This window comes from Sphaerodactylus townsendi, linkage group LG14, assembly GCF_021028975.2.
Source record: "Sphaerodactylus townsendi isolate TG3544 linkage group LG14, MPM_Stown_v2.3, whole genome shotgun sequence".
In the NCBI taxonomy this organism is placed as follows: domain Eukaryota; kingdom Metazoa; phylum Chordata; class Lepidosauria; order Squamata; family Sphaerodactylidae; genus Sphaerodactylus; species Sphaerodactylus townsendi.
Genome location: NC_059438.1, coordinates 19,956,764 through 19,980,375, shown reverse-complemented (window position 1 = coordinate 19,980,375; position 23,612 = coordinate 19,956,764). Strand labels below are relative to the sequence as shown.

The 23,612-nt window shown below is 43.9% G+C and overlaps 1 protein-coding gene across 2 annotated transcripts; it reads right to left on the bottom strand.

The window, feature by feature from the left end:
- Window positions 1–269: 269 nt before the first annotated feature.
- Window positions 270–22,213, bottom strand: ZNF507 (zinc finger protein 507). Of its 2 annotated transcripts, XM_048515854.1 has the most exons (7): window positions 22,123–22,213; window positions 13,392–15,505; window positions 12,054–12,159; window positions 9,683–9,797; window positions 7,842–7,946; window positions 5,717–5,851; window positions 270–4,607 (listed from the first exon to the last, which is right to left on the bottom strand). In XM_048515854.1, exons 2-7 carry the CDS (start codon window positions 15,498–15,500, stop codon window positions 4,244–4,246), a joined length of 2,934 nt encoding a protein of 977 aa, XP_048371811.1. In that variant the 5' UTR covers window positions 15,501–15,505; window positions 22,123–22,213; the 3' UTR covers window positions 270–4,243. The 2 variants fall into 2 exon arrangements, with proteins under 2 accessions (XP_048371811.1, XP_048371812.1); XM_048515855.1 differs by lacking the exon at window positions 7,842–7,946.
- Between the last annotated feature and the right edge of the window lie 1,399 nt (window positions 22,214–23,612).

The window sequence follows — 23,612 nt, the reverse complement described above, 5'->3', positions numbered from 1 at the left end:
AGAGCTCAAAATATACAGAGACAGCATCCGTATCAATAAACTTATCTCAGTAAATAACCCTGCTGGATTCCCAACATTTGGGTTTTGTGGGGCTGCCCCTGTGGGGTATGGTTTGTTCATGAAACACAAAGGGCTTGCTTTGGCATGACATCTGAACAAAGCCAATATTATCTTTTGCATTCTGTATGGTAAACGCCAATAGGAAAGACACAGTCTCTCTGTTTAGTGCTTACGTTTCATACAACGCAATCAAAAACAGCACTGGCAAGTTTAACAAAAAACAAACAAACAAACCCAAAACAGTTTATTACCAAAATACAGTTAGTCAATACATGACAAAAAACTTCTGTAAAGCAAAATAAATTATTTTAACAATGTACAGTATTTTCAAAGGTAGTCAAAAGTAGTACTAAAAGTTTGCTGGATAGCTCAAAACAGACAATCCTAGAGAAGAACTTAAGGCATGCAATTTAATGTGCGGGAAAGTGTTTATATATATATATAAAATAAAGCCATCATATCAATAAGATACAGCTAGAGGTGCATCTGCAGTTTTACATGTCAGTTTCTTTTCCCCAAAAAGTTTTATACTTTGGATATAAAAAAGCAATGCCATGGTATTACAATTTCTTTTCTTAAAAAAATATATGTACCCATGCCCATGAATATCAAATGCAAGTTTCTATTAAATATATTTTAACATTACTTTGAGCACCAACATGTACATTTATTTATTTTAATGATTAAATAAGTGCTTTAAAAAAAATGCAGTTAACTGCCTGAATCCCACTCTGTCTTCGAAGCGAACCATGTGGAGAGGGCTGATAGTCATCCTTTGCTAGTGAAGCGGTTGAAGCCACACTTAATTTGAAACGTGCAATTCAGTGTTTCCGAGTTGAATAATAACTGAAGGGCTGAGCTCAGACAAACTGCAGTACAGTCTATATGAGAAGCCAGGAGAGGGAAGACAATGGGATCACGTCTGCCTATCAAGGCAACTCTTCTTCTCTGGACTTTCTGCGATAGCTACATAATGGACTTCACCACTGAGCAGGTTTATACATCCGGACCACAGAAAGGTAAATACTACACAGTTTGGGCCCACAGTGATGGGACTTTATAGTCACTTTTTACAGTGACTGGGCGCTACTATAGATGTTCACTGAGCCCTAAGATAGGATAAGTGACCCAGTGGATAGAACAGCCAATATAATTCCACTGCTCAACCTCATATCTCTCTTAGTATTACACTGAATTTATCTGAACTGGCTCAGAAATGAATGGTTGATCCGTGCAAATAGCTTCCTCTACCAACTATAGCTGGTTTAACACCGCACTAGAAGTGTGAAATCTGCCACGCATCTTAGGGAAAACAAAAATTGACTCCTGAACTAGCGCTCATAGCATGTATGTGCAGCCAAAAGTGTAAATGCAAACTGGATTGGATCCATGATTTGCTTTCTGTCAACAGAAGGCAGAACATTTTGACCTCCCCTAACCCTTCCCACTGCAACCCACCGAGTCCCCCAAAATTCTCTCCTGCCCCCACAGGTGTAACATTTCAAGGAACTTGACTGCAGGAGGCAGAAACATCCCATTCGGCTAAAATGAGAAAAAATGTCCGTAATAGAGTCCTAACAGCTACAGGAGATGCTGAAACTAAAATTCAAAAAACTAAAACTGCAACTACCTAAACCAGGGGTTGGGTGAGGAAGAGGCAAACACTGTATTTAGCATTAAGAGCATTTATGTTCTTAAAGCCTGTCATTTCAGATCTTGGAACAGAAAGACAGGGCATGCGTTTGAACAGTGTTCTTACAAAGAAACAATGAGCAAAATCAACAGCCTGGCACTGAAGTTGATTTACACCACAACACTTTCCAAGGCAGGAAACATGATCAGCAAACTGGTTTCAACCTAGTCTTCCACATGAGAACTAAGTAAATCTGGGCAGTGAACAGACAGCGCTGCATGGACTCTTAGAATAAGGAAGCCGTCAGTATGCTTATTTCCTGTGCAAATGAATGTCAGATTTCTAGCATCAACGTTAAAGTCAGTTTGTTCATTATTTCAGTAACAACCAAAACATACTCCATTTTACTATTTAGCAGTAAGAGTTTAACTAAAGATTACAGGTGCAAGCGGTTAAAAAGCCCATGCTGAATTGTCTAGCCCTCCAATTCATTTTGACTGCTCCTCGCGTGTGGTATCCTAAAGAATAAAAATTCACATTCACACAAAAAGAAATCGGTAGCTTCAATAAGGATATCACTAATGCATCTCTTCACCGTCTTCCTGTAGTGTAATAAAGAGGCATGATCCGTTCTGAAAAAAATTAAAGAGTCATGGCAACCTATCCAAACTTGGAATTGAGAAGTTAAAATGAACCTAGTGCTTTGGCGGGTTTTTTTAAATTGTGCTATAAACTAATCGCAGCAAATAGATCCTACAAAGATGGGAAGTGGAATTTTACTCCACCCTGTGTGACTTCAGGTATTATCTAGTTTGCCTGACTATTTTCCAATTTCTGATTACCCTGGAATTTCATGGTGAGACAACACTGCTGAGCCTGAAGATCGAAGATGGCAGTAGCCGCCGAACATATGTAATCAAAGTTTTGAAAGTGAAGTTCATTCTGAATCAATAAAGAGCACGTTAAAAACATCAAGTACAGAACCTTGAATAGTAAACCTTCCCTAACTGTTCCGTTCTGCAAGACTAGTGCCGGAGAATTCAACCTCTAAATCCCATCTTTCATAGTTCTGAAATGTTCCTGTAAACTGGGTTAGAAGATCATTTTTTCCACATTCTGGTGCTCATTATTTAGAAACAAAGAATGGACGAAAGAGGCAAAGAAAGAGGGTGGGAATTCGAGTTTTGTGGGTCAAACAAAGTGAGTTGAAGTATTTCCGCACTTGATTCAGCATTTAACACTTCTTGAAAATTATATACAAAATTTGCCTGATTTCACAGGTTCGGAAGAGGAGGGAGTAGCACCATGAAACCTGTTAAGCTTTTAGCTTGATTCTGCTAACATTGATGTATAAATAGGTAATAAATATATAGGAAACATGTTCAGCAGCTCTTGGAAAATTATTCAGATTTGCATGCCTTGAATTGGCTTGAGTAAACAGAACTGCAGTTTCTTTGCACAAACTGCGAGGGATTCCACCCACATGCAATAAGGTAACGTTGCAGGCTGCCATCTTGAGTCCTGGCGACTGAACTCCTACTGCACTCTGAGCAGTTGAATTGTGCGCACGGTTTTGGTCACAGAAATAGACTTAATACCTTGCTCAAGGCGAGAAAAGGCAAGTACATGCAACCTTCCGAGTAGCTGACAGATTTGCGTGTTTATGCCTTGCTGAGTTTTCATGGGATTCCAGCGGGCCTAAGTCAACAATTTCTGCTCTGTTGAGTGGTTCTTTCAACAACCCAAGATAAGCCTTTTGCAGATTTGTTTCAAAGTTGAGTTCAAGGTCTGCCTATGACCACCTGTTTCTACTGCTTCCTATGCTCCAAGCTACACTTCCAACACACTGAAATGAAAAACCATTAACAAAATGTCTGCTCACACATCACAATATAGGTAGTATTAAACATGTTGCCGAATCTTTAGGGTACCAACAAGAAACATTTAGACGCATACTCCTAGCATTTCTTATTGTGGCATCCCATGGGGAGGGGGGAAATTAGGCCTGACAAATACTTAGCAAAATACCAACTTGCTTTATGCTGTTTATACCGGCAGGATTCTGAGAAAGAAACAACTAAGCTAGGAATTGTACGGCCAAAGGCTTTGCTCTCTCTCCCTCTCCGCTCCCAAGGGAGTTTTAGGAAACAATTACATCATAATTTTACTTTCAGTCATGTCAAGGAAAAAACGTTAATTACCTAAAATGAATGTAATGTCTTTCCAGCAGTTTTAACTCTCCCATAACACCTTAGTGTGAATTTCTTATTACACAGACTTTGGATTAATAACAAGCCTTGAAAATGGCTGCCGGCATGGGATAATAAGGTAAAATTTATCATTTCCCTATACAGAGTATGAAACCAAGCAGTTGCTTCAAGAAGCTGTGGTGTAATCTGTTTTCTTGTTGGTACAATGACATTAGAAGTTGGGAATAGCGCTGTAGTCCTACTCACAATTCCTCTCTTTTTATAAAAATTACATATCACGTTTATGGAACACAAAAAGAAACAGCACCAGAAGCAACGTTTGAAAAAAGGGGACCTTTGTTTAGCTCACGCTTTGTGCTGCACCGTGGTCCTTGTTCAGGATTATGTTTATAATTTCACCTTCATGTTCCTTCATATGGTCAAGCAAGGTCTCTTTGTTGGTGGACTCAAATCCACAAATGCAACAGCAGAAGAGCAGGACACAATATTCTGTGCCAAGATGGGTCAGACTCACATTTTTTTCTGAATCGCACGAGGTATTCAGGGAGGAACTGAAGTTCTGATTGTTGTTGGGACTTGTCGTTTTGTTTGTGGTCTGGCTGGAGGAGTCTAACAACGATGAGACCTCGGAATGGCTTGTCAAAGGAACCAAACTATCTTCAGGGCCTTCAGCTATTGTCTTTCCAGGTAGCTGACTCGGAGACCTAAGGAAAAGGCGTAGGGAAAGGACGATTATTTTCATTTCATTACTAAATGAGGGAACTGTGAAGAACTGCAGAATGCGAGATAAAACCACTGGGAATTTTTCCTCTTTCTCCTACCCTGCAGAGAAGAAGAAGAAGAAGAGTTGGATTTATATCCCCCCTTTCCCTTCCCCTTCACAACAAACACCTGTGAAGTGGGTGGGGCTGAGAGAGCTCAGATGAACTGTGACTAGCCCAAGGTCACTCAGCTGGCATCTGTTGGAGTGTACAGGCTAATCTGAATTCCCCAGATAATCCTCCACAGCTCAGGCAGCAGAGCGGGGAATCAAACCCGGTTCCTCCAGATTAGAGTACACCTGCTCCCGCCTGAGCAGATACTTTCCAATCCTAGATGACTCCAGCTCACCTAAGTACTGAATCACTCCGCAGTTTAGCGATGCCCCAGAATTTAACTGATTCTCAATATTCCACACCTTCTAGGCCTAGGGCATATTTAGATCTCATCAAACCATTTTCTGAAGTTTTTTTTTCTTTTACCATTCTATACTTACAAAGACTTTTTTTGGCACACCTTGGAAGTAATCCTGTGCTCAACTCAATTTTGCTGCTGTCACAAGCGGCACTGGTTTACTATCAGATATAGTGAAAATCAGCAAGTGGGATTCTCCAGTGCTGTGCGATGTTAAATCTCTAAAGCTCAGTCCGCAAAGGTACAGGAATGCGCAAGTGATATTCAGCTTTTCCCTAACAAGAGCTCTTAACTGCCCCGTTCCCGTAATGAGCCCCCAAACAGCATTCTAAATTCCCTTGGATTTAAAAGACCAGTTCAAAGATTTGGCACCAGAGCTGACCCGCGAGAAATTGCACCCAGTACGCATACAATTCCCCAACAACCATCTGTACCAGAATGCCAGGCACTGAGCAGCTCTCTGAACTCAGGGACTGGAAAACTTAGTTGAAAGCCTCTGTTGGAATTCAGCAGTTGCCAACAGAGAAGCAGCCTAAACCACATTGACATTGCAAAATCAAGAGTAAATCATGTGCATGCCTTGGGATTGTGTTTTATACCACGGCTGCAAATAACAATTCTAAAATACAAACGCACGCACCGGCCGCTCTGCGAAATGGCGTCGTTAATAGCTTTGTTGACTTGTTCGTAGTTATAGTTTTGGTCACTCGCGTGTTTCCACATATGAGACTTCAGAGAAGGAGGATGACTGCAAACGTACCCACAAAGGGAACATCTGAGGGGGGGAAACAGATAAGACGACGTGATTGCCAGTAAAAGAAATAAGCACATCAATGTGTCATCCAAAATCCAAAAGGATTTGTACGCCAATTAATTAGTTGACACTTATTACAACTAGCTTCTTGTGAGAAATGTATGATACGGTCAAGTTCGGAGGCACACGTCTTACCAAAAGTGGACGTATAACTACTGGACAAATTTCCTAGATGAAGCTCTGCGAAACATGCTGGGAATGATCGATTCTACAATTACTGTGGTTATTTGAATTTTAATGCCTTTGGGTTTTTTTGGGGGGGGGGGGGATGGTGCATCCTTTCTCTTTCTGGTGTGTGTACATAAATGCACCTAAAACCAGACAGAGACTGTGTATATGTTTATTATTTACATTGCCTTGGGATTTATTTTGGGGTTTTGGGGTTTATTATTTATTTATTACATTACATGTAAACCCCAACTTTTTTTTGAAGATTCAAGGTGACTTACAATTAAAAAAAAATGTGTGCATGATATTACATAGTATCTTGTTCCAGCTTCAGTGTCAACTCAGAAAAAGAATAGTTTGGTTTTATACCCCGCTTTTCTCTACCAAAAGGAGTCTCAAAGCAGCTTACAATCACCTCCCCGCTGTCTTATGAGGTAGGTGGGGTTGAGAGAGTTCTCAGAGAACTGTAACTAGCCCAAGGTCACCCAGCAGGCTGCATGTGGAGGAGTGAGGAATCAAACTCAGTTCTCCAGATTAGCATCTGCCGCTTTTAACTACTACGCCATGCTGTCTGTCTGGCTCAGTTAGTTTTATTCTATGTTATCAGAGACCGTTAAAAGCTATGTACTGAGCACCTATGTCAAATAGCACACACAGACCTGGAAACATCACAAATTGCAGGGCAGAGATCTTAGGTGAAGTGCCATCACCTGAGTGACTGAAATGAAAACATAAAAGACCGAAGCAGGAGGGAGAAGTTGAAGATGCCTAGAAAATCTCCACACAGCTAGGATAAGACATACTTTCAGAAGCACCAGCCAGCAGCTCCAGACAATGATAGGATCGGTAGGCAACCTCTTCACTCAGACTATTAACAGGGACATTCATAAATTCATTGAATTAATGGATAAAATATTAATTTTAGCTCTTTGTTAAATAGGTTTCTCAGTTGCTCACATTACATGTAAAATATTGATCAAATTCTATATCTGTTTTTTTTCTTTTAAAAAAAACATGTTTTATTTCAGTCTCTCTTCTCTAAGTGCTACTTGTCCTGGGTTCTGGCAATTATATAGCAAGAGATAAGGACAATAAAAAAATATGTGCTTCTGAGTGTGTGGAAAGCACTTAGCAAGTGCAATCCACTTGAAGGCATTTGAGGATGAAGAAAAATGGAGGTGGAAAATATCCAGTCTCAGACAACTTACAGCGACCCCACAGGGTTTTTAAAGCAAGAGGTAAGTAGAGGCAGCTTGCCATTTCCTGCCTCTGTGTAGCAACTTGAGACTTCCTTGGAGGTCTTCCAAGTACTAACTAGGGATGATTCTGAGATATGATAAGGTAAGGCTAGGAAGGGTAGAAGCACAGTTAACTTCCTGAATACGCCTAGAGCTTCTCAGCAAGCGTAGGTTCCCGGGCCTCTCTTTTTAAAAAGCAGAACATGGCCCAGAGCCACCAAAACACCAACTATAACAGTGGTGGCGAACCTATGGCACTCCAGATGTTCAAGGACTACAATTCCCATCAGCCCCTGCTGGCCATGCTGGCAGGGGCTGATGGGAGTTGTAGTCCATGAACATCGGGAGTCCCATAGGTTCGCCACCACTGAACTATAATAATAATAATCAAAAAGGTATTTTAAAAAACAGAAAACCAACCTAGACGACCTGTGCTAATGACTTTGCGAGCGGAGGTACAGCCGAAGTTCAAGCGACCCCACTCCCAACTACGTACGCATCGTAAACGAGACCACAGCCTTGGCTGAGCAGCCGTCGTTACCTACTTGAACTGTTCCAATAGCTGCACTGCCTGGTGCTCCTGCGGATGCCGCCTCATGTGGCATTTCAAACTATTCATATTTGTCGTGGCGAAGTCGCACACTCGACATCTGAAGAGACAACAACCGGTGAGTGGTCCCCGACCTGCTGACTCAAGTCGCCAGCACGAGAAAGAAGAATGGGAGTTTGGGAGGGACGGCAGGAAGCCGCCTCGTATCAAATCAGACAGATCCATCAGTGCATCAAGGCCAGTATTGTCTTCTTTGACTGGGAAGGGCTCTCTGGGATCTCATAAGAACGTAAGAAAGAGCCTGCTGGATCAGACCAGAGTCCATCCCGTCCAGCAGTCTGCTACTCGCAGTGGCCCAGGTGGAAGTCTCTTGACATCACTTGCTGCTGAATTGTTTTAACTGGAGGTTTGAACCGGCCCCCTTCTGCATGCAAACCACCTGCTCGGCTGGAGACTCCCCTAGCCCATCTCCTACAAAAAGTTGAAACCAAGTTTTGCCCTTTAGGTCTCATTCTGGAAACTTTTATCAATACAATTGGTTAAGTATATGCAAGTTGAAAATGCTGGGGGGAAGAATTAGGACTAATAAAAGGAAACATTTATTCACGCAACACGTGATTGGTGTTTGGAATATGTTGCCACAGGAGGTGGTGATGGCCACTAACCTGGATAGTTTTAAAAGGGGCTTGGACAGATTTATGACTACCAATCTTGATCCTCCTTGATCTGAGATTGCAAATGCCTTAGCAGACCAGGTGCTCGGGAGCAGCAGCAGCAGAAGGCCATTGCTTTCACATACTGCACATGAGCTCCCAAAGGCATCTGATGGGCCACTGTGAGTACAATAACAAGAAGCCTTTATTGGCATATAAAACAGGACAAGCCACTGCGAGTAGCAGAGTGCTGGACTGGATGGCTCTGGTCTGATCCAGCAGGCTTGTTCTTATGTTCTTAAGTTATTGTTGAAGGCTTTAATGGCTGGAATCACTAGAGTGTTGTGGGTTTTCCGGGTTGTATGCCCGTGTTCCAGTAGCATTTTCTCCTGACGTTTTGCCTGCACCTGTGGCTGGCATCTTCCTCTGAAGATGGCACAAATCCACAACACTCTATATGCAAGTTGCTTGCCATATCAGGGAAATGTTCAAGTGTCTATGTGTTACAGGCCTTCTGTGATACCGCCTACCTTTCTGAAACAAGGAACCAGAGCTGCCACTTGCAAGAAGTGAGAAAGCTCACTTACAAAACATGGGGATTGCAAATAAATCGAGCTTGTAGTATGACCTCAAGTTCGTTTGATGCAGCCACTAGTGGAGAAGAAGAAGAAGAGTTTGGATGTATACCCCACCTTTCTCTCCTGTAAGGAGACTCAAGGTGGCTTACAAGTGCCTTTCCCTTCCTCTCCCCACAACAGACACCTTGTGAGGTAGGTGGGGTAAGAGAGTTCCCAAGAACTGTGACTAGCCCAGCAGGAATGCAGGAGTGTGGAAACATCTGGTTCACATCTGGATGAGAATGTTCTGGGACCCCAAGAACACCGCCTCAAATTCCGTTATTTCTCTACCCAATTTTATTTTATTTTATTTTATTATTTCTCTATTTTTATTATTTCTCTACCCCCAAAAATGAGAGAACAGCATGACAGGCTCAAAGATTAAGAATGTTGGTGGATTCTAAAAATGTTGTCGCAGTGAATCGGTTATTAATGACACATTGCTACAAAATTAGGTTACTTGAAATTGCCCACAGTTTTCTATCTTTAGCTAGGTAATGGTGGGAAGGAACAACAAAAAATATCAAAGCACCCAGTTTCATAATCAGAAATACTGAGAAGCTTACCGGTACGGTTTGTCAGAGTTGTGAATCCGTTTGTGGTTCCTCACCCCGACGTATGTTGTGCTTGTGTAGTCACAAGTGTCACATCTGTAAAGCTTCTGGACTGAAATCCTGTCTCCTGTACATGACAAAACAGAAAAAGTTTAGACATGTAGAACTGCTTTCGCTTTAACGAAGAACGATCCTGTTTCAGATCAAGCCTCAATATTTTTGTATATTGTAACCTCACGAAACAGTTTGGAGTGTCCACATGGAGCTATCTATAAAGTCTCATTTATAGAAAAATATTTATGGGTTTTTTTGTTTGCTGATAAAGAAGAAGAGGAGGAGTTTAGACCCCACCTTTCTCTCCTGTAAGGAGACTCAAGGTGGCTTACAAGCTCCTTTCCCTTCCTCTCCCCACAACAGACACCTTGTGAGGTAGGTGGGGCTGAGAGAGTTCCCAAGAACTGTGACTAGCCCAAGGTCACCCAGCAGGAATGTAGGAATGTGGAAACACATCTGGTTCACCACAGTCCTGAAAAGCCACAACAGCCAGTTAGTTCCAGCTGTGAAAGCCTTCAACCATACACTGCTGGAGAATCTTCCCCAGGAGACGTGGGGTATAAATTCCCAGCGTAAATAATTTGCAGCCCGAGAGGTGCTTCCAAGTATGCCACAATTTAGTGTTTGCTCTGAGACATTAAAAAAGATCCTGACTAGTTCTCCGGGATCATGTGGTGCGCTGGCCTGGGATGCCAAAGTCTCTTGCACTGCCTTCCGAGCAGTCAAGCATTTTATCACATGCAGCAAGAAAGGAAACAACATTTGTTCACAACCAGAGATGGTGCCCAGATAATAAGTATCTAATTACTAACAGCAATGCACCCACACGCTATTGTATCTTCTATTATGAGCTTAATTTGCTTTTACAAAATGCAACGGTGTATGGTTCCTGTGCTTTATAGTGCAATGCTACAAAGGGTTATGCCCTTCAAAGTCCATCCACATTGAGGGTAGAACTCTCCTTAGGGACTGATGGTGAGATCCCTAAACCACTCCTTGGGCAGTAGAAAAGTTATGCTTATTAGAAGGACATGCACAAGAAGATTCAAACACATCCACAGAAAAGCCAGCGTCTGTCCCCAAATCAGTAATTGAAACTTGTTTATTCTCTAAAGATTTACTGAATTTGTATATGCATCTTTACTAGAAAAAAATGTTATTTTCAGAACTGACTCTATACCCTAAAAGAACAGCAGGCTATGAATTTTTTAAAAATGGATTAGCTGCACATTTCAGCTGCAAGAGCCCTCTGTGCAGTTAGTCAGGTCAAGAGTTCTGAGAATTGCTTCCATCCCTTTTTTTGTGGGCGGGGGGTGGGTGGGGCAGAAAAGAAAGAGCAAGCTCCCTATAAAAGAGCAACTGATTTCAAACCACACTAGCAGGTGTTCCTCTAATGCACCTTCTGATGACAGTCCTTTGTTATTAGGCATTTACCAGGCAATATTATGCAGCAAGCACCCTTTAATTGTACAGCACAGTTACGTTCAAGAAGGGTGCCCACGATTTCATAAATGTGGAACGAGTGTTCTCCGCTCAGCTCGCTGGCACATAAACAGATGCTGAGCCATAAACCTCTTGGGTTTTGGGCTGTTTTATAGAGGTGACATCTGTCTGACAAGAGGACTTCCTTCCTGCAACGCTCTCGTAATTTGACTGCAAAGAGCTTCCCAAAGAATTTCAAAAAGCTTAAATTCTCGTTTAATGAACGCTATTAAAAGGAGAACATTTGCACTCAAGTCAGCCCTGACGTCTGATTTATTATTATTATTTATGAAGCACTTTGAAATGTAAAAACAACAACAACAATTCTGAATTCAGACAGCCCTGGCGGCGTTTTCCTTTCTTGCTTTCTGCAGAAATGCTCGATTAAGAACAATTAACAGCATTTTCTTCTGGCTCCAGGATCCCTTGAAATACCAGACTTGCTTCCTTGAAAGGAGGTGTGGACAATGGCAAATACAACTTCCTGAACCTTTTCCACTCAGTTTTAAAGCCCCCTGACAGCCCATTAAAAACACCTTCCTCTGCTTTGTCTTCCATGAACTGCATTTAACATTTAAAAGCTCCCATCTGACATTGCTCTGGCCTGCAAACAGCACCTCTGCATGCCTGCATTTCCTGCTCTGGGATGTGCTGGTAGCGATGCTCAGATGCCACATGTTATGGGAAGGTGAGCTTTTCTTTCTTTCTTTATGTTAGCAATTGAAACTCGCTGCACGGCATGCCGTGCCAGGTGGAGGGTTCTTCAGCAGCCTCCAAATTGGAGGCCGGGACATTAAAAATTGGACCAATGCTATCATTAAACGGGTCAAAAGGAGAGAGACGGTACCAAAACTTTCATCCATTTCGCTGCAAGTTATTAGTTTGTTAGACGATGATGTCGAATATATATCTGGAAGGCTGTGCTGTTCCCTCTCGTGGCTTCGCAGCTGACTCTGGAATACCAAAAAATACCAGCATTAAAGAAAATGTTTTGTTACGGAGTGATAAATCCCTGGCACTGAACTGTAGGTCCTGTTTTCAGATTGGATCCAATGCATCCCTTTCACTAAGTAAGTCTCCCCCCAGTAAGTCTCCCCCCATATCAGAGGACCACATAGCAAAAAGAATTCAATAGGTCCAATCCTGTCTGTCAAGTGTCACCTGTTGTTTCAGGTGCATAAGTATTTTCACTTCTCAAATGACTTATGGCGACCCCAAAGTAATGGTTCTGTGCACGTTTATCACAATATTTTATAAAGAAGAAGAGTTTGGATTTCTACCCTGCCTTTCTCTCCTGTAAGGAGTCTCAAAGTGGCTTGCCAACTTTCTCTCCCCTCAGCAGACACCTTGTGAGGTAGGTGGAGCTGACAGAATTCTGAGAGAACTGTGACTAGCCCAAGGTCATCCAACAGGCTTCATATGTAGGAGCGGGTAAACAAATCCAATTCACCAAGTAAGTGTCCACCCCCAAGTAGAGGAGGGGGGAGTAGGGAATCAAACCCAGTTCTCCAGATTAGAGTCCACAGCTCTCAGCCACTACACCACCCTGGCTGTCTAGGATATTACATCAAAGAGTACGCCACTGGTTGAAAAGGGCTAGCTTTGAGTCCAGTAGCACATCTTGAGAGACCAACAACATTTGGGGGATATAAACTTTTGAGAGTCAACGTCCCCTATGTCACAGAAGCATCTTAAAAGCTTATAACCCGAAAATCTTGTTCATCTCAAAGGTGTGACTGACTGAAATCTAGTTGTTTTACTGCAAGCCAACACAACTACCCCTTGAAACTATCTTCACAGCTCGAGAAGGGTCCTTCAATGCCGTTTTTAAAAAAAATATTCACACCTCTATAGGTTGTAGCCCAAGTTTTACCTGTCTTAATACAGCAGGCCAACTCCCTACATGGTACAGGCAGAAACTTCCTGGTCTACCTCACTGGGCAAACTGCATGAGTTTTGACTCATTTCTCAACCTTGGATTCCAAGGGTCTTTATTTTGGTTCAGAAGCTCACCAGGGACTCCCCTGCTGGTACTTCTAAGAGTGCTTCTGCCACAACCAACACACAGGTCATTCAAACGCCCTTTGCTATTGCAAACTACCCTTTCCTGATTTGTTTAACTCAAAAGCGACCAAGAGCGCCACCAACTGCACAGCCAGCAAATGCAAAAGCCAAAGCCGTTCACCTTGTAATGAAAGGACTCCTCGCATTGTTTACATTGGTACATTCGCGTTTTGCAGTGGTTGATCATGTGGCTTTCCAAGTCCTTGCTGTTGTCTGCGATGTGCTCGCAAATCGGACACTGGTAGGGCTGCCTCTGGCGGTGCACCCGTAGGTGTTGCTTGATGTAGCCCTTGTTGCCGCTGCTGTAGTGGCACAAGCGACACCGGAAGGGACGATCCACGTTGGGGATGTATTCTACCAAGTTGCTTCCCAGCACGCCGGCATCGGTCGCAGGCTGGCATTGCACGTTGTCTTGAAGCTCTTTCAGAATGTCGTCGTCCGAGGCATTCTGGTCTGTCCTCTCTTTCAGTTTCTCAATCACGGTGAGCAGTGACATGCTAATGCCCATTTTAATAGGGCCTTCAGCCAACTCCTGCTTATCCTTCTGGATCTCCATGAAAGTGCAGTCAGTTTGGTTTAGGCTCGGCAACTCCTCCGCTTTAAGGGACGTGACCAGTTTAGAATGGGACGGGTAGCCGCCATCAGTCTGCCGTTGGCCCGTGTCTGAGCTTAACGAGTTGGCTTCGGCAAAGGCCCTGAGACTTGACCGGGTCAGCTCCGCAGCTCTGATAGGCATCGTCACCAGAGCTTCTGCCGCTAAGGAGTGCAGCCTCAAGGACTCAGAATTGGTCCTTCTTCGCGTGGGAGGGGCATTTTCGTCGACTGCTCTGGCCCTTCCAGGACTTAAGTCCCCATCTTTCTTCTCCGTGCTGCTCCATCCTATTATCACTTCTTCCAGGTCCACAGAACTTTTGTCCATATGGAAAATGTCCCCCGACTCGTCACGCGCTGCTCGGCTCTGCTCAGAGATAATCTTCTTCTCGGCCTCAATGTCAGCACCTGTCAAGTAAGGCTTCTGCCCGACAGGTTCTTCGGCACTCGGCAAACGTTCCACTATGACGTTGACGTGGCCTTTTGTATTTGGGCTGCAGTTAATGATCTTCTGGGCTGATGACAGCAAGCTATCAGTTGCCAAATTATCTTGTTCCAGGTCGGCCTCCAACAAGGCCTCCTCCAACAGTTTTCCCTGGGGAGAAATCACAGCCGGCGGACTCAGGACTGCTTCCTGTTTTACGGTTTCTTCCCCAGGCGATGGTTCGTAGGTCGTTTGCTTTGGGCTACAAAGGTGGAGTTGAATGGCCTGGTCGCTGCAGAGATCGAGCTCATTTTCTAGAGCAACGACAACGGTGTCGACGTTATGAGGGACACCTGATACAGTGGAATCCGGTAACGTGGCTTGCTCGTTTTCTTCCTCAAATATGGGATACGAGCAGTCAACTTCACCGGCGTGTTTCCAGGCGTGTGTTTTCAACATTCTTTGTTGACCGCAAGTGTAGCTACAAATTAAGCATCGGTACATGCCGTATTGCTCGTACGTGTACCATTTTTGCCTCGCCTTCTCTGTCGGAGTAGTAGACTGAAGCTGTGCTGCCGGATCAGGGCCTGTTTTGACAAAACTTTCCAGCGGCCCGTGCAGAGCAGCCCCAGACAGACTTGTACACTGTTGTTCCTTTGACGGAGCGTGGTTTTTGTCGTCGCTGTCAGGGTGACATCTGACGTGAGTTTCGAATTCTTCTAGGCTTACAGTGGCAAAATTACATACGGAACACATGAGTATTACCTCATTCTGTGGCCCGTGTTGTTTTAGGTGTTCTTTTAAAAGATGGAGAGAGGGAGAAAGAGACTTGCAAAGGCTACACTGGTAGCAAACCACCTTCCTCTTACTCTGTGGAGGAGAGTCGGTCATATAATAGTCCTCAATATTTATTGTCCCCAGGGCAGGCAATTCAACTGCTTTGACTGGGATCTCCGGGAGGTCTTGCGAGTCAACTGAAAGCGCAGCGGCTTCCGGATGCAAACGTTTCTTCCCTACCAGGAGGCATTTCTGGGACTTCTCATCCTCAACGATTTTGCTTAACTTCTGGATGACCTGGATTAACGGATCAGGATTACATTTCCTTTGGTCTTCACCACTTTCCAAGGGTGGACTGAGGACAGTCTCAGAAATCACTACGGCCTCCTGTTCCCCAAGTTTTGACACCAGTGCTGTAATACCGCTTCCTTCTTCCATAATACCTGAAAACAATTTGGGGGGAAAACGTTGGTTATAAAATGAGAACAAAGATAAGTCATATTTCTACGATCCAGTCCTAAGCATGTAATTTTGACGGATTAGACCCCAGTAGTTCCTTCCTGGTAAATGAAGAAGCTTCCCTCAGAGGAGGAAGTTTTCCTCCTTTCAATGGAATGGGGCCCCCCAACCTTTTCCAGCCTGGGGACACCTTGGGAATTCTGACACATAGCTGTGGACACAACTACCAAATGGGTACCACAGGAAGTAGAACCACAATATACAGGAAACCCAAGTGCAGTGGAGAAGAGTCATTAAATTAATTAAAAATACTGAAAACAAAACAACACTGTAGAGGCAGTTGTGGCCACAACGTTATTTTAATCTGCACAACCAATCATCCATGGGTCCATGGGTCAATTAGAAGCCCTGACTCCCATCTGGGCCCACCCACATTCTAAAAATACTTGATGGGCACCAGGAAACGTATCAGTGGGGAATCCTGCAATGGAAGGACTCCTCTCTTCTACAGAAAGGACTTTGGCTAAGAAGTTAGAACATTTGCTTTTCATACAGACGGTTCCGGGAGGTCCAGTCATGGAAATTCCAGTCTACTGGCTATCTAACAACAATGCTGGCAAAACCCTCTCTCTGCCTGAAACCCTTGGCTGAGCCACAGGGACTCATGTTCTGACTGGGTATAAGAAAGCTTCATTAGAAGGGAGACACTGGGACCAACCCCTTGGGCACTGTTTCCAAGCTGCTCTTCAACTCATGGGAACTCAGCACTAATTTCACTGGTGTTCCTATTCCAATCAACTGACTCTTCAACATTCCTTAAGACCCTTACACCCATCTGTTCCCAAGATCAGATATACGGCAAAGACTGGAGCCTACTGCAAAACAAATGCTGTTTTACTGGGAGTCAGATATATATATATATATATGGGCTACAAGATATATATATCTTATACAGCTTATCTTCTATCAATATAAAAAGCAAGGTGCACTGGCGATGACTCACTTTTTAATCAGCTGTGCAGGCATGCAAGCAGAGGGAGTAGGCACGAACATGTGCAAGTCACATTGGAGACAACTCACAGTTTTCTAGAGCCCACTGTATTTTGTTGCACAGTGGGCTTTATTGCTAATTTCTTTGAATTTGCTTTGCATCTTAACACATTAACGGGAACTCCTATTATCTTCAAAAAGCAAATGTCCGCAGTGAGCCTCTTTTCTCTTTAACAAACACCAGCCAACGGGATAACATCGGAATAAGAGAACAGCATGCTAGCCTTCCTTCTCGGCAACTCCAACACCTGCCTCCAGGTCAGAGTAGATGTGGGATAACTACACTTAGTATCTCCCATGTTTTTAAAAATCTAAACAGCCATCCCAAGAAGCTGCGACAAAAATAAGAGGTCTATTTTCTCTTGTGACCTTTTCCTATTTCCTTTTAACCCACCTGAAGTTGCAGTTTACTCTTTATGGATTTTTTTTTAAAGACAGGAATTACTTTCCCCATAGATCTACCTACAGGTGACCCAGACCAGGGAAAAGAAGAAAAGGGCTTAGAGCCACATTTATGACATCTGTAAGCCTGTAAAAAGGCATAGCCTGTAGAACTACAATGTACTTTTAGGTAGCTTTGTTCGGCTAGGATTGTCATGTGTCCACACTGCACAGTGCAAATTCTGACCATTTCTAGTAACAGAAACTGAGCTGAAAACTCTCCTGCAAGACTGAAAATTCTCCAGTGATTCCCAACTCAGCTAGACAAGCTTTGCCAGGCATTTCTCACATTAAAGCAATTGTTCAGCTTGGCATGGAATTTATTTAATTTTGCAGAATGATTTACTGCAAACGCTATGCCATTAAAGAAGCACAAATAAATGTGTGTGTTTCCCCTTCTCCCATGGTGTGAAAGCCATAGGAAAGTCTCCAGCCACAAGTGTCTCCATTTAGTTAGCACCACAATGACAACAGAACGACAACCTGGGAATAAGATGACATTATAGTTTGACAGTTATTTCTTAAGATTGAGGCAGATCTTAGACAACGCAGTTTTGGATCTAAAAGGGGGGGGGGTCAGGATTTTTTAAAAAATTAAGTACAGAAACTATTTTCATAATAGCTCCAATAGATGCTGTGCCCAGCCAAATATTCTCACACATGTCAAAATTATTTTCAGACTTCAAAATGCACACGCTCATTTAGGGTGTCTGTTGAAACACAGCCCTGCCTGTGAAACCTTCCAACACCATAAGCAACTAATAGCACAACCCTAAACAGTGTGGTGTACCAGTTAAGCAGGACTTTAATCTAGGGAACCTGGTCCAATTCTCCACTCCTCCACGCGAAGCCTGCTGGGTGACAGAACTCTCTCAGCCCATATGGAGGCAGGCAATCACAAAACTCCACAGAAAGTACCTTGCCTTGAAAACCCTGTGTGGTCGCCATAACTCAGCCAAAACTTGACGGCACTTTACACACAATCACACACAAAGAAGTTTACCCCATTGGCCCGCTGAACTAGCTCTGCCGCAGTCCTCTGAGCACAGTTAGAAAGATTCAGGTTGTTGGAGACCATTTTAAGTTTTTCTCACCCAGATAATCCTGCATTAGACATCAGTTTTCCTCCAACCCTCTACAAGCGCCAGGGCCTTTACAGTCCTGGCCCTCACCTGGTGGAACAGGCTCCCTAAAGAGATCCGGGCCCTGAGGGACCTTCAGAGCTTCCTCAGGGCCTGTAAAACGGCCCTGTTCCACCAAGCTTTTGTCCAGCCGGGTTAGCCATTGTACCACCATTGTACCATCGGGCCAGCCGGGTTAGCCATTGTACCACCTAGGCCTCCTGTGGGTGGGGAGGGGGATAGAAGGGTATAAGTCGCCTCGGATATTTGTATAAGTTGTTACACTGAGAATTTTAAACTGGTTTGATTGGAATTATTGGAATCTGATGTACACCGTCCTGAGCCCTCTGGGGGAGGGCGGTATAAAAGTGTAATAGATAAATGAAATATTTTTTTCTTATTGAGGAATAAGGAAGATTAAAAGCAGCATTTTCAACTTTTCAGGACAAAAAGCAACTCTCTGTATGTGTGAGTGCATACACACACGGAATTTGAAATGAAGGGGGTGGGAGGAGAACTGGGGAAGGAAAGGACTTTCACCTACACACGACATACAACCTTTCACCTTCACAAGATACAACCCAGCTGCTTTACCTGAAAACTACATACAACTACATACATACAGCCAGCTGCTTTACCTAAAAAAAGAAAACGAAGCCCTGAAGGACGAAACTAACAAAATGATGTGAAAATGTATCACAGTGACCAGAGTTATAGTTACATGATCGTTGCTAGTTTCAGCAGGACTTGCATGCAAGTAATTAACAGTGCTACAATTAAGGGCTTGAGCCCATTTCCTTTCATTAATCATATCCGCTGCTCAAGCTTGGACTGCAGTATTACCCCCTAACAAGGAATACCCTTTAGAGCAGGGGTCCCCAAACTTTTTAAACAGGGGGCCAGTTCACTGTCCCTCAGACTGTTGGAGGGCCGGACTAAAAAAAATTCCTATGCACAAATGATTGCAAAATGTTTGATTTCACCTTTCAGCCTTTCTGTTATGGTCTATTTTTAGAACAGTGACCAAAGTATGTCAAGTACAGGGGGGGGCTCCAAATATTGTTGGGGAGGCTGTGGAATAGCTTCCCCTGTAAAAAAAAAAAGTAGAACTTTCCCAATGAAGCATTCCATCTAACCCAGGATCAGGTCTCTTCCTGGGTTCTTTCCTCCCTAGCAGCCAGCGAGCGATTCGCCAGCCTGGATGATGCCAATGGGAGTGAGGTGGAACAGAAAGCCTGAGAGCAACACATGGAGTATCCGAGAGGGAAGGGCGGAGCAGGCATTGCCACATGTAAGGTTTCCCACTCTGGGTCAGAAAATGCATGGAGATTTGGGGGTGCCATCATGTAACTGCAATCAATGGCCGTTGGGGCCAGTTCCTCCTCTCCCTCGAGCCCCCACTGCACATGAATGGAGCCATCGCCACCATGCCTGGTGGGCCGGATAAATGCCTTCAGGGGGCCACATTGGGCCCCCGGGCCGTAGTTTGGGGACCCCTGCTTTAGAGAAAGGCACCTAAAGAAGCATGCCATTGACACAGTGGTCAAAAACTCTAGAGCGATAAAGAGTTTGTTGGCCTGCTATAACACCCTGCCCTTGAGAAAAATGTTAACTATGCTCCATTCACAATATACTTGAAGGCGAGTGCTAGATATAGGGCTTCCAGTTCCTTCCTTTGCATGTTACATTTCAAATGAGTTAGGTAACCAGAGCTCTCATTACCTGTTCCCATGGGGGATTGCTGGTATGTATAGGTTGGCTTTTTGTTTTTCGGATTTTTTTACTGTTAAGGTAGGCAGTGAAGTGCAGGGTTGGGACTGCTAGTTGAGTGGGTAATCTGAAAATGTGTGAGTGTGTGTGTGTGTGTGTGTGTGTGTGTGTGTGTGTGTGTGTGTGTGGAATAGAATTATCTTCTGAGCTTCATAAGAAGGCTGTGATGATTTCCAGGTTGCAATGGGTATGAGGCAAATAGACCAGAAGTAGAGAAAGATTCTAGGAATTGAAAGTGAATACAATTCCAAATCCAGAAATGTCAGTTTTGAAGTAAGGTGTGCGTTCAATTAAAGGGAGAGATGAATTGCTCAGCAGAATAATATGAGTACTGAGTTTCTATGGAAACACTTAGGAAAGAAGTTCCTACTTAGCCTTGAAGTTCACTGGATACCCCTTAAAAGAATGTCCTCTTTCCCTCAATCTGCTGCAAGATTCAGATAACTATAGCAAAGTTAATCTCTACAAAATGGACAGTTAACATTTCATCTTCCTCAAGCTTCTTCTCTTGGCAATTTTAAAAATTTATCCCTCTATTTTAAATCCCTTATATTTTGAAGAGCTATCTTTCATAGAAATAGAAGGTAAAATAGAATTTCTGATAGCTAGCAAGTATAATAAATTACAATTTACGCACAAAGGAGAAGAGAAGGGGGAGAACCTTGGAGGAATTGTTTTAGCTTTATGGAGCTAATTTGTTGGAAGGGAGAAGGAAGATAATGGTGCATCTGGGTAACTGAGTTGAAGGTGGGGGTGGGGGTCAGAAAACTAGGGGAAGACTGACAACCATTGCTAGTAGATCCACTCCAAAGGAGTACAAAAAAGTACAGTAGCATAATCCCTTTAAAAAGAAATAACTACACAGCATATTCCCAGGCACCACCTGGTAGTTTCAGGGACACTGATGAGACTGAAAGAGGCTAACACCACTCATAAGGGAAAGGTGCACCTAACTGAGGCAGGGATTTTATTTTCTTCCCATCAAAATGCCTGTTGCTCTACAGTGGAATAAATAAAATGGATTCGCAGCAAGCAGGGGGTCAGGGAATTGGAACAGGTGTTCCAGCGTGGCTGAAGGAACACCTGCTCTCCTTCATACCAGGTTAACAATAGGACTTTTCCAAGTAAAAGACTGTTTATAAGGACAATTTATTAAGTAAACAAGGGAGGAGGTGGTTTTGTGGCATCCCGGAGACAGTTAACATTTTTCCTAACTCCAAAATGTCATAGCAAACGAAAACCTTTTCACTGCTGTGTGAATAGAATGTTTGTCAAGATTAAACAAACAAGCAAAGTGGAAAGTGATATATGGAAAGTGACGTACAGCTGATAAAAGTCTCTTTCTCTAAAGATCTGTTAATTTGTTAGCCGGTTTTATTTATCTGTACTATTTATTGATTTGATTGAATATGCGCCCCTCCCCTTCAGGACAGCATAGTAAATCTGAAGCTTCCACTGACTAGATTCATTTCAGAAATATGCATGTTGGTATAACTACACATGGGTATAGGGAGGAAAAAAATCGTAAACCAGTTCTGGTGCCACATGCGCTGGGATCTTGCTGTACATTGTTTGAGATAAGCACAGCAACCGTTCGCAAGTTAGTAATTTCCAGTCACCTGCTATTCAGTAAAACATTACATGGCAGAATGGCTGAGGTCTTACATCTCTCTCTAGCTGATATGGTATAGCCCGGCCTTGTCAGAGAGTACTTGGAAGGGAGACTATCAAGAAAGATTCTGCAGACAATGGCAAACCATCTCTGATTCTCATCTGCATTGAAAACCCGTTGATCCATCAATCAGCTGAGACTTGAAGACACCTTGCAGCACACTATCTATCTATCTATCTATCTATCTATCTATCTATCTATCTATCTATCTATCTATCTATCTATCTATCTATCTAATCTCAGCTGAGATTAATACTTCATGCTTAGGTGATGTGAACTAAGGTCCCCAGACCCGGCCGGTACAGTATATCAGATGGTCTTTGGGGTGCCCCCCAGACTCTCTCTCGCTTGGAGGGCAAAACTCGGGGGCGGGGGGTTCAGAAGACTTCCCAAACGGGGGCCCATCCCGAAGATGCTCCGTCTCCTCTCCCGGAGAGCTCGCAAGGCGCCTCCCTTGCCCCGCCGCCCACCCCCTCCCTTGCCCCACCGCCTCTTCCCACCACCAGCTCCCCCTCCCCGCCTCTGACCGCGCCGTCCCCTCACCCACCTGCCCTAAAGAGCTACGATCGTGCCCTTTCCTGCCTCCTTTTTTTTTGGCAAGCTCCGCTTCAAGATGGCGACCATGGGCGCGTGATCACGTGATCCGCGGCGCCTGATCAGGTGACCCGCGAGGGGAAAGTGTCCTCTCGCTTTCCGCCTCGCCTCCTTTCCCCACCTGTTGCTATGGCGACCGCAGCCAGGCTCCAATGCTCCGGCGTGCATACAGGCTTCTCCTATGCAGGGCTTGGACCGGGGTGACAAGCAGAAATTCGGCAGGTGTAGCGCCCAGAAGAGGAGCGGGGGAGCCTGATTTTTGCTTGTCGCAGAGGAGCGAAAGGCGCATTGTTATGCATTTTAAAATACACTGGCAATCACATGCTGGACCATAGCAGCTCGTTGGCCCCTGCCTCCCCGAAGGTGCATCCACATTTCTGTGCACTGTGCTGCACCATAATTCACGACCGGGTTTTCGTCTGCGGACGAAACAATCCTGGAGGCGAATGGTAGTGCAAACATAGCACAAGTTGCAAGTGGGTGCAGCGAAACTCGCGCCCTCACGTGGGCTTTGCTCTGTCCCAAAGTTGGCTCCACACTTTTTCCAACTCGAGTCTATGGCTTTTTGCCACCCTCTCTGCAGCCTGCTTTGGAGACAAGCAGCGCTGGTCAGTTTCCGATAGCTGCTTCAGGTGGCGTAACATGGGGAGTGTTGGCACATGGCTGTGTTTCAGCACACTCCCAGCTACCCCTGGCATAAGTGGAGACTGGCACCTGTTACTGATACTGCCTGGGGGCTTGCTTGGACCTGGATGGCATGATCCCAAAAGAGATGGGTGTACCTTGTCCCAAAACTGAATCATGCATGCACCTTCTCCCCGCGTTCATTTTCTCAAACTTTCCGCACAGGTGGAGAAATGTACTTTTCTGGTGACTTTTTGTGTCGTAACATCACAACTGTCTGCTTTGCCTAAGTTCAAGAGCACACTAGCAACAACTGGGGAAATCCACAACTAAGGTAAACCCCTTTCCTTTTTGATGACATAGGTTTAATTACAGCCCCACTACACATAAATGGTTTGCTTTGACGTAAACATATGTATCATCCACAAGGCAGCTAACAAATAATGACAGCTATTTTAAAACAGCTTAAAGCAACAAATATAAATCCCAACGTCGTTTTAAGCACTCCTAAATGTGCACAGTGCTAAAAGATGTACTTATGCAACTGGAGGTTATGTGAAACACCTTGGGAAAATGTCAGCTTTCTTGCTGTGAAAAAAAGCTATTTTGCAAAAAAGGATTTTGCTAATGTGCACTGACTTTTGACAGTCTGTAATTTTAGCGAGGGAACTAGGTTGCCAACTTCTTGAAGCTTGTGAGGCTCCTGTCTCTTGTAAGGCTATATTACAACTAGACACATAATAGGTAGCACTTTTCTTGGTAATTCGTCTTTGTGCTGGAAAAGGCTGAATGTGCCAAATTTCTTGTCGCTGTTGTTAA